The sequence below is a fragment of the Pantherophis guttatus genome, chromosome 8, assembly GCF_059756535.1.
Source record: "Pantherophis guttatus breed Tessera chromosome 8, ASM5975653v1, whole genome shotgun sequence".
NCBI classification, from domain to species: domain Eukaryota; kingdom Metazoa; phylum Chordata; class Lepidosauria; order Squamata; family Colubridae; genus Pantherophis; species Pantherophis guttatus.
In genome coordinates, this window is record NC_142070.1 from 82,161,873 (window position 1) to 82,173,460 (window position 11,588).

At 41.7% G+C, this 11,588-nt stretch overlaps 1 protein-coding gene across 3 annotated transcripts in view; it reads left to right on the plus strand.

Moving 5' to 3' along the window:
• PPARGC1A (PPARG coactivator 1 alpha) overlaps positions 1–10,964 on the plus strand; it is a 523,380-nt gene extending 512,416 nt beyond the window's left edge. For all 3 annotated transcript variants that reach the window (XM_087875545.1, XM_060688913.2, XM_060688912.2), the window contains 4 exons: positions 392–512; positions 4,350–4,471; positions 6,652–6,803; positions 10,722–10,964. In XM_087875545.1, coding sequence (XP_087731671.1) covers positions 392–512; positions 4,350–4,471; positions 6,652–6,803; positions 10,722–10,819 — 493 coding nt within the window. In that variant the 3' untranslated portion in view covers positions 10,820–10,964. The remainder of the gene's footprint in view (positions 1–391; positions 513–4,349; positions 4,472–6,651; positions 6,804–10,721) is intronic.
• The last annotated feature ends 624 nt before the right edge of the window (positions 10,965–11,588 follow it).

The following is an 11,588-nucleotide window of genomic DNA, read 5'->3' on the forward strand; positions in this document are numbered from 1 at the left end:
CGTGATTTGTTATCCCAGGGCATGAGACAGTGTAGTTGTTTAGCAGAGTAATGGCATGGGAGGGGTGGAATGACACCTGTCCTAGTTGTTTGGTGTGCAATGCCCTGTGGCATCGTCTTGAGGGGGAAATTTGAAACAGTTTATGTCCAGGACTTGAGGGGTCTGTACATATATGAGGGATGATATTTGATATGTGAGGAGTCTGTATCTGAGGATATTTGAGGGATCTGCAGATAGTTGACTTAAGTTTGCTTGGTTTTGCATATGCCCAAAAATATTTAAAAAAAAAAAAAAAAGCCAACAGAATGCAAAGGATGAGGCTGGCTTTGTTCATTTGCCTCCTTGGGGAAATCTGGGCCTTTGATTTCAACAATTCACATTTGTTTCCTAGATACGACAGCTACGAGGAATATCAGCACGAGAGGCTGAAGAGGGAAGAATATCGCAAAGAATACGAAAAACGAGAATCCGAAAGGGCAAAGCAGAGAGAAAGAGAGCGGCAGAAAGCAGTTGTAAGCTCTATGCAGATAACACTGTCATTTTAATTCAATCAGGATAGAGCTGGAAGGGACCCTGGAGGTCATCTAGTCCAACCCCCTGCTCAAGCAGGAGACCCTAGACCATTTCAGACAAATAGTTTTCCAGTCTCTTCTTAAAAACCTCCCGTGATGGAGCACCTACAACTTCTGGTGGCAACTTCTGTTCCACTGGTTAATTGTCCTCACTGTTAGGAAGTTTCTCCTTAGTTCCAGGTTGCTTCTCTCCTTGATTAGTTTCCATCCTTATTGCTTCTTGTCCTACCCTCAGGTGCTTTGGAGAATAGCTTGACTCCCTCTTCTTGGTAGCAACCCCTGAGATATTGGAAGACTGCTATCATGTCACCTCTAGTCTTTCCTTTCTCTAGACTAGCCTGTTCTGCCCCAACTACAGACCCCAAAGAACGCAGCACACACAAAGTCCGTTCAAACTTTAGTTTACTAAATAAACCAGTTTTTTACAACAACGGCTGTTAATTAACTGCATTAACAGCTGCCAAGAATTCGAAGAATAATAATGAAAGCTTACTGTGGTTGGCAGAATGCCCAGAAGCAATTTGCAGGAAGCTGATAAGATAAGCAAGACAAGACATGAAGGTATGTGAACGTTGTTCCCTGCAAATTGCTTCAGTCGGCGTTCCTCCTTAAATAGGCTAAGGGAGTGGCCAATTAGCCCCAAGCCTTACTCTCGAGGAGACCTCCTCCTGAGGAACCACTCCTGCCTTTTGGCAGCTCTGCGCGCCCGTGCATCGAGAAGAGGCTCCTCCTCTTTGTCCTTTTCACTTAAGGGAGCTTCTGGAGGTTCTGGCTGAATCTCCACCTCTGGCACCACATCTTCTCCAGCCTCCTCACTGTCCGACTCAAGTGCCAGCTGCACAGGCTGCTGGCGCAGCACCAAATCAGCCTCCTCGCTGTCTGAATCAGCTACTAGCTGCACAGGTCGCTGACGGGCCACAACATAGCCAAACTCATTTTCTGCAATCGTTCTTCCTATGTTTTAGTCTCCGGTCCTTTAATCATCTTAGTTGCTCTTCTCTGCATTTTTTCCAAAGTCTCAACATCTTTTTTGTAACGTGGTAACCAAAACTGGAGGCAGAATTCCAGGTACTAAGGCTTTATAAAGCAGTACTAATACTTCACGTGATTTTGATTCTATGCCTCTGTTTATACAACTCAGGATTGTATTCGCTTTCTTTGGCAAGAAAAATACGACGACGTGTCCAGGCAGCTGCCAGGAATCGACACTGACTTGAAGACACAAAAAAAAAAAAAAAAAGGGGGGGGGACTTTATATTCAGTCGTCTGATCAATTCTTGTGCTCAGCTAGGAAAGACTGCAAAGGAAAACGATCGGAAAGATCAAGGCTCTAAAAAGCTGGTGCCACAATCTCACAACAGGCAGGATGCCTTCCAAATGGCACAACCGTTTGCCATTTAAAGAAACAGCTAATTCAAATGTTTCCTGTGCTCGGAGGACATATGGTGCCTTTCGGCGTTAAATTTCAATTTCTACATTTGAACTCTTTTACTTATTCCCTTAATTGTGCTTTCCCCAGCTTTTTTCTTTCTTAAACAAAAAAAAAATCAGAGTGGGGTTTTTCCACCACCACCTCTCTCTAAACAAGAGAGAAAAGGTAGATAAAAGCCCAAAAATAATTAAACCCATGACAAATTTCAGGGAAGCATATGGGAAGGAGCTTATTGGCAGCACGTAACTCCACCGTGTTCTCTACGTTGGTGCGTGAAACTTCATGCGTTTTTCTTGCCCTTTTCCAATTTAGGTATTTTGTCGGAAATGGGAGTATATGAGAAAATTTGCTGTCATGCTCCATCTGGTCAGTCATTTGGGTTCAATAGCTAATGTCAACCGAATTGTTTCTCACCAAGTGGTTCGGCACAGTTAAGTTTCTGTTTCGGTGAGACATTCAGGGGAGAAAATATATATTTCACTGTACAGGAGCCAGTCTTTACTGTTTCCAGATTTATGAGCTGAATCCTCTCCCATTTCAAGGTATTTTTAAGAAAATAAAAGACGGAAAGATTCTCCTTCTATCTGCCTCATTAGCTTGGCTGTGTCTAAACAGCACTTCCAAAGTTTGCAGAGATCTCTCGTAGAAGAATCCCAGAGTGGCCATCCTTTTAGGCTCTAAAACCTGGGGCAGTTTTAACTAAGAGTTGTAGAGTGTCTGTTTGTACGTTGGAGTGGTGTTTTGGGAGAAGAACTGAGCTAGCCAAGTGAGAAACCCGAGTGTTATGAAAAAAACAGCGAGGAACCATTAACAGGCCAGCTTGAGAAATGCAATACAAGATGAGGAGGAGGAGGAGGAGGAGAAGGAGAAGGAGAAGAAGAAGAAGAAGAAGAAGAAGAAGAAGAAGAAGAAGAAGAAGAAGAAGAAGAAGAAGAAGAAGAAGAAGAAGAAGAAGTGGAAGGAGAAGGAAGAGGAGGAGGAGGAGGAGGAGGAGGAGGAGAAGGAGAAGAAGAAGAAGAAGAAGAAGAAGAAGAAGAAGAAGAAGAAGAAGAAGAAGAAGAAGAAGAAGAAGAAGAAGAAGAAGAAGAAGTTGAGTTTCATGTTTAATGAATAAAGTAAATAATAATAGCAGGAGGAAAATCGCTTGAGGGATATATATGCACAGATACATAGCTGGAGTCATAGGCTAAAAAAAGCTGAGCTTCGTCCTTACAACTGCTTACAATCTGCAGTAAAAGCAATTTATTTACTCAGGCCGTGTCCTTGACATTCCTGAGAGAGCTTTTGAGTCCTATTTTAGTTCCTAGATAAAGAGGAAGAACAAGTAGAACCTCAGCAGCCACGGAATAACCCTGACACTGATAAGCCTTTGAACCCAGCAATAAAACGCCTGCTCCTTGAGTTTCTCCTTGGCCACCATCTAACTATTTTTATTTAACTGGCCTATCTTTAAACTTGTTCTCGGAATGACGGGTGGTTTAATGGCTGAGGAACGCTAAGAATAGTTCCATCTTCCACTTCTTTCCCCGGTATCTTAAAGTGGTTAAAATATTCACAATAAGATTATCGCTTCCAAGTAAACATGCCAGTGAAAAGCTGAACAGGTGTCCCGGCCCAGAATAGAGCAGCTAAATAGTTAAATCCCTTGGAATACTGTGTCCAGTTTTGGTCGCCAAGATGGAAAAAAGATGTGGAGACTCTGGAAAGAGTGCAGAGAAGAGCAACAAAGATGATTAGGGGACTGGAGGCTAAAACATATGAAGAACGGTTGCAGGAACTGGGTATGTCTAGTCTAATGAAGAGAAGGACTAGGGGTGACATAAGAGCAGTCTTCCAATATCTCAGGGGCTGCCACAAAGAAGAGGGAGTCAAACTATTCTCCAAACCACCTGAAGGTAGGACAAAGAAGCAATGGGTGGAAACTAATCTAGGAGAGAAGCAACTTAGAACTAAGGAGGAATTTCCTGACAGTGAGAACAATTCATCAGTGGAACAGAAGTTCCCTTCAGAAGTTGTGAATGCTCCAACACTGGAAATTTTTAAGATGAGATTAGACAACCATTAGTCTAAAATGATGTAAGGTTTCCTACCTGAGCAGGGGGTTGGACTAGAAGACCTCCAAGGTCCCTTCCCACTCTGTTATTCTGTTAAATCAAGTGGATGGATAGTCAAAGAATCTGAGGAACCGAAAAAGCATGTTTGATCATCTCATTGCTGAACATCTGTAGGGATTTAGGCAGTGACGGCTCCTACATCAATACTAAGATGCGTTGCTTCTCAAAGGCCTACCTGCCATTTTGGGCTAACTTATGTAGAAATTATGTACCATTTCTTCTTACGAACAGGAAGAACGTCGTGTCATATATGTCGGTAGACTTGGATCTGGTGCTACGCGAACAGAACTGAGGGACCGGTTTGAAGTTTTCGGTGAAATTGAGGAGTGTACCCTGAATCTACAGGACGATGGGTAAAATTACTCTTCCTTTCCCCTTTGGTTCCCCCCAGAGAGGTCTGCAGAGATTCTCCATCATGCAGGTCAAGATTGTCCCAAAGATGCTTTGTTCGAAAGGCAACTGGGCTTTGTTTTTTCTCGAAGACGTTTCGCTTCTCATCCAAGAAGCTTCTTCAACTCTGACTGACTATAAATCCTTCCATTCTCCATCCTTCAGCCAGAACGGAAGAAGCTTCTTGGATGAGAAGCAAAATGTCTTCAAGGGAAAAACAAAGGAAAGTCCAGTTGCCTCGTGAAAAAGCACCACCCATTACTGATGCCTCTTAAGAGATCACAAAATCGGTAAAATTGTTCCCATTTTTTCCTACAGCCCTAATTTTCAGGGCATTCGCTGCTTTTCCATAGAATACCAGGGTTTCCTCTGAATGCGTCAGGCTCTTTTTTTCTTTTGAAGATGTTTCGCTTCTCATCAAGGAGCTTCTTCAGCTCTGACAGGATATTGCATTTTGGGGGGAGGGGGACCCAGAGATTTGAAAAATGGCCATAAAAATGCAATAATGTTCAAACTGTGATTTTCTCTTCTCTTTCCTCTCCAACCCATGTTTATGAAGCTAGCTATAGATGAGATGTTTTGTTCCATCAATAAATATGTCAGGATTACTGTGAGGATTTGAAATGTGAAATTTATTTATTTATTCGGTCAATGACCAGCAACATAAAGTAATAAAGAGAGAGATAAACACAGGAAGAAATGAGCAAAATTATATATTGACAACGGTAAAATAAATCAACTATGGTATATTCTAAACCCCTCTATTATAATAGTGCCATCTTTATTTATCTAACACTAACAAATCTCTGTTATTCCGTATTTGGTAAATCTAATATAACAAAATGATACATTAAAATATTAAAATATACACTTACAATACATCCTCTAAGCAGGTGCGAGGATAAATATCCCACCAATTTTTCATTTCTGGCACCTGAACATTTTTAGAAATGTGTCAGTGAATCGTTTTTGCAACTGTGTTATGTCATGGTTTATAGCCAGTTTGTGCGATTTTCTTGCGTGAACTGGACAAGTATACGATCTACTTGTCTGTGGAGAGTCTCTGTCACCCAGGCCATGGTTGTCCCAAATGGACTTTTTCAAAAGGGAACAGGACTTCCTGAGAACTGAAGAAGCTTCTTGGATGAGAAGCGAAAGGTCTTCAAGAAAAGAAAAAAGGAAGTCCAGTTCCCTTTTGAAAAAACACTTTTGGGACTGTATGATCTACTGTTTTTTTTTTCCTCTTTGAAAAATCTGCACTTTGATGATTTTTCAGTTCTGGCCTTGTTTGCGTTAGTTTGAATAGCTTGCTCTTGAGCAGCCAAAATCAAGCCTTCAGTTTCTTTTTAAGGGTTCTAGTTGTAAGCTATTGCCAGCTTTTATCCTTTATCCACCTTCCTCTCAATCTTTGGTAAATATTTACTATGTAATGTTTTGCCTTGCCAGCATTCTGTTCATGCTTTTATTACATTATTTCGATGTTCAATTTTTTTATTTTTTTTTATTTTTAACATTTTATATTTTAAATTACTAACATTACAAACAACATGTACAATATTTCACCCTGTGCTATACATAAGAAAGGAAGATTTGGTTCTTCGGATATATCCTCATGATCGCCAAAATCCACGTTCTCGGGGTACAGGTACCGAAGCATCCAATTTTCCCAGCGCATAGTCCACAAATGGTTTCCAAATTTTCCAGAAAATGTCTTCTTTATAGTCACCATTTCTAATTTTAATATCACATGTCATTTTATCATTTAAAGCTAATTTCCACATTTCACAATACCATTCTTCTATTCTAAAATTCACATCTAATTTCCAATATCTGGCTATTATAATTCTACCCATTATAATCATAATTCTAATCAATTCTTTCTCATATTTTGTTGGTTCTATTTCCTTAATTAGCAACAGTAATATAGTTTCTGGTCTCAATATTATTGCTTTCCCCATCATTTCAAATATCATTTCCTCCAATTGTTGCCAAAACTTTTTAACTATCAAAATTTGTACACATTTCGATGTTCAATTTTGTTCGACTTGAAGTAAAAACCTTTCCCTTTATTTCTGTGGGGGAGGTATATCCTTACCAATATCTCTACAAGGTTGTAACGCCTTAATATTCTTATTCTTTTCAGAGATAGCTATGGATTCATCACTTACCGCTATACTTGCGATGCATTTGCTGCACTAGAAAATGGAAACACCCTACGCAGATGCAATGAACCTGCCTTTCAGCTATATTTCTGTGGACAGAGGCAATCCTGCAAGAATAACTATGCAGATCTCGGTACGATGTTTACTATTAGCGGAATGTATGACTCCGTTTGGGTCTGCCAGAGCAGAGATCTCCAACCTTGGCAGCTTTGCTGGCTGGGGAATTCTGGGAGTTGAAGTCCGCCAGGCTTAAAGTTGCCAAGGTTGGAGACCCCTGTGCCGCTCCTAACCACCCCCCCTAAGATAACATATTTAAAAAATGCACATGGTTCAGGAACAGAGTCAGTGGTGGGATTCAGCCGGTTCGGGCGAATCGGTAGTTAAATTGCTGGCAGGCCCTGCCCCTTCCAGGAGTCCCCACGTGCCCCATTTTGGCTCCCGGGTAAGTGCAGGGAGGCCTAATAGGCCCAAAATGGGGCCTGGGGGGAGCAGAGCCCCCCTGCGGCCTGTTTTCGCTTCCAGGAGGCTTCAGGGAGGCCTAGGCCCAAAATGGGGTGTGGGGGGTGTAGCGCCCCCCCCATGGTACGTTTTCGCTCCCAGGGAGGTGCAGGAGGCCGAGGGCTGCCTGTCACACCCTCTGGCCACGCCCACCATGGCCACGTCCACCCGGACGGTCCTTAGGGCAGAGAACCGGTTATTAAATTATTTGAATCCCACCACTGAACAGGGTTATTGTTCCTTATCTAAGGATTGCGTAAAGATTTTTTTTTAACGTTAAAAAATGTATCCTCCCCACCGCCAGATGCCCATTTTTAGATTAGAGTCAAACCAATATAATTCTCTTTCTAAAGTTGAGGAAAGATGCCATTATTAGCCTCTCTAATGATTCGGTTTGGTTCTGGGGAAATGGTCAAAATTAAGATCTTGGCATGTGTAATGCCAAGAACTTCTGCCTCTGTTTTGCACGCTGCGGGGAGCAAATCCACCGCGGTGTTTTTTTGCCTAAGCCTCTTGACGCGTCCTCAGAGCTGCAATGATAACAGCAACTCTGCATTTGTTTATTAAAGCGAATATGCGATCCCTCACTGGCTAAAACAGATAGCTGTAAAGTTGCAGAAAAGCAGCGAGCTGCCTGCTCCGGAGATAGAAGCCGAGCGAAAAATCTCAACATTAACAAATCATTTGCTCCAACATTGGCTGATAAAAACCAGCAAAGACGGATGGAAGCCTTGACTTGACTTGACTTATCTTCCGCATTGATGAAGGCAGGAATGTTCCTAGTATCTCAAAACATCTAGGATATAAAATAAGTGGCTTGACAGCTGCTTGAGCATTATTCATTACTAAAAGTGGGCTCTTTTTAGCTCTCCAAGCCTCTTCACTGTGTTTTCTTCGCTGTTATACTAGAAATGATCAGGGCATCATTCCGCGGGAAAATGTCTATGGATGTCAGGGGAAATTATCCAAATTCTGACTTGCAAGTTGCAGGGAATAAATAAATTAAACACGGAAGAGGAACAGGGGCCCTAGCTTACGGAGGAAAACGCATCATGACATATTCTAGAATCAACCCCAAACAGCTCATCACGCAAGGCAATTAATTTGTGGAATAATTAAAATATATTTTGTTCTCTGTAACATTTTTAGAGAAACAACGTGGTTACTAGGACTGTCTCGGATGAGATTAGAGTGTTATCCTGCTGTAATTGGCAATTCATCAAAGAGCTTATATAAAAATATTATGACCAACAAGAAATGACTTGCAAAAAGAGATTTTTTTCAATACAGCAGTCCAATAAGAGGATCCAAGAATATTGAATAATGATTGCAGCCACTGAGACGTGTAAAATTAAAATTTAGTGTCTACACTAATTCTGCCTAGTGATGCGACAATATCCTGCTCTTATCACACTACCAATGCATGTCATTTGTGTGGGTATAACTATTCCAGGGATCAGCAACCTGTGGCTCTGGAGCCGTATGTGGCTCTTTCACCCCTCTACTGTGGCTCCCTGTTGCTCAAAATATGCGTCACAACCGCCAATGTGCGACACCTGCCGGTACATGATTTATTGAGCTATTCAACCCCCGGTAGGCCAACCATGGATAAATCCAAGAAAAGAAAAGTTTCAGAAGAAAACAGAACATTTAATTCAACTACATATGCTAGTTTTTGTGGCCGCTCAAGAAATAGTCAGGCACGGGAAGGGTTTTTGTGACTCCCGGTGTTTTCTTTTCTGTGGGAAACGAGTCCAAATGGCTCTTTTGAGTGTTTAAGGTTGCAGACCCCTGAACTATACAGATACTCCTCGACTTAACAACAGTTCATTTAGTGACTGTTTGAAGTTACAATGGCGCTGAAAAAAAGTCACTTAGGACCATGTTTCATGCTTACGACCGTTGCAGCATCCCCAGAGTCACGTGGTCCAAATTCAGACGCTTAGAAACTGACTTGTACTTATGACGGTTGCAGAGGCCCAGGGTCACGTGATTCCCCCTTTTGCGGCTTTCCGACAAACAAAGTCAATGGGGAAGCCCGATTCACTTAACAACGGTGTTATTAATTTAACAAGTGATATACTTAGTTGTGGCCAGAAAGGTCATAAAATGAGTTAAAAGTCAGCGAACAACTGTCTCGCTGAACGACAGAAATTATAGACGTACATCAAGGACTACCTGCATTTCTAAAATGCCAGAAAAAGGAGCTTCCATCAGTAGAGATAATATTGGTTGAGCCTCCCAAAGGAAGAATAGGGTAAATCTGCATTGGTAATTCACTTATATCCTTAGAGATAACAAAGTTGTACATAGACAACGAATTGCAAAGAATTGATCCATGAATCAGAATTTTATAAGTTTCAGACAAGTTCCCAATCCTAAATAAGAGTTCTTGCGATGTTGGTCAACCTTATTAGCTCCTTGTTAACACAGAGCAAGTTTAGGTATTGTTATTCTCTTTAAAGTTTTATTGGTTGTTTAAAACCTTTATACTGGTTTGCATAATCATCAGAGCGTTACGTTTATAGTCCGGGAAAAGAAAGACATTCATTGTAATACTTCGTATATTTTCTTTTTCTCTTTTCCTGTGGTCAGTCCCTGGAAATGTTTTCTTACTTTTCCCCCCCTCTTTTCTTTGTCGTTTACCTTATCTTTAATTAGACTGTTCCATATCAGATAGTTTTCAATGAAATTAATTTGGTTTTCAACTGTCGTTGTTTGTATTTTTATAACAATCAGTGAGAAAAATATACTGAAAATGCATTGTGTTCCTCGGCTTATGACTGCATTCGAGCCCAAAATTTCCATTGTTAAGTAAGACATTTGTTCAACAAGTTTTGCCCCATTTTACGACTTTTCTCACCAGAGTTGTTAAATGAATCTCTGCAGTTAACCTGGTTGTTAAGTGAATTTGTAGTAACCCGGTTGTTAAGTGAATCCACTTTTCCCATTGACTTTGCTTGTCAGAAGGTCTCAAACGGGGATCACGTGACCCCCGGGACATGCGACCGCCATAAATACGAATCAGTTGCCAAGCATCTGTATTTGGATCACGTGACGATGGGGATATTGCAACAGTCGTAAGTGTGGAAAATGGTCATCAGCCACTTTTTTTCACGGCCGTCGTAACTTTGAACGGTCCCTAAATGGACTGTTGTAGGTCGAAGACAGGAGTGGGTTCTACTTATCTTTACCACCGGTTCGCAATGTGATCACACGTGAAGATCGCTGATGACGACATCTGGGGTAATAGGCGGGGCCTCCTGCCAGTTTTACTACCGGTTCTTGCGAACCGGTCCGAACCGGGGGCAACCTACCACTGGTCGAAGATTACCTGTAGTATCAGCATTTTTCAAACTCGGCCGCTTTGAAATAACCGGACTTCAACTCCCAGAATTCCCCGACATGCTGACTAGGGAATTCTGGGAGTTGAAGTCCACCTGTCTTAAAAGGGCCGCGTTTGGAAAAAAAAAAACCCTGAGCTGGTACGGTCAGGTCGTAGGAAAGAGAGCGCATGAGTCTGGCTCAAGAAATTTATTTTTTTAACTTCTAGATTCAGACGATTTCGATCCTGCTTCTACTAAGAGCAAGTACGACTCGATGGATTTCGATAGTTTACTTAAAGAGGCGCAACGGAGCTTCCGAAGGTAACGTTCGGCGAGGCGTAGAAGAGCGGAAAGTTGCCGAAAACCTCGCCAAGCAGCGTGGCCGTTCAGTCGTAGCCCGTAAAGGAAGTCATCCTTCACACGTGCATCTCCTCCTCTGCGTTTCTCCCTTACAAAAAAAAAAAAACAAACGTGGTTTTACGTGGACACAAGTAGAGGCAGACGAAGAGCGGGAGTTTTCATAACCCCAGTGAAATCTATTTTTAAGTTTCGGTGCTGCTTTTCCAGGGTGTGCAGGAGGTGGTTGGGCTTTTGATAAGGGGCAGCAGTTCCATAGAGATCGAGTCCAAGCAAAACTTAGAAAATATGTACATAACGGTGCGGTGTGTTTTTTTTTTCCCCCGAACGGAGCAAACCGAACCTTTTAGCTGCTGGCATCTAAGATACACAACTGTGTTTGGGTGCTTTATTTTATTTTATTTCTTTTGTTTCGGTTTTTTTTTTTTTTTAAAGATTCCCGTAAAGCAAGCATCTCACACCGGGTTGTTTTAATAGGATGACCATCTCAAAAAAGAGAACTTGCAGATACTGCAAAACCCATGGTCCGTTCCTGTGTTGTTGTCAGGGGAGAGAAAAAAAAAAACAGTGGAAGGTTGAAAAAACATCGAGAGGATTTTAAATGTGTGCTGTTTTAATTGTGACTTCCATTTTGTGTGTGTGTGTCCAAAACAGAGTGATCAAGATCCTCCTTATTAACTATCAGCCTGTGGGATAGTTCTTTCTTTCCTTCCTTCCTTCCTTCCTTCCTTCCTTCC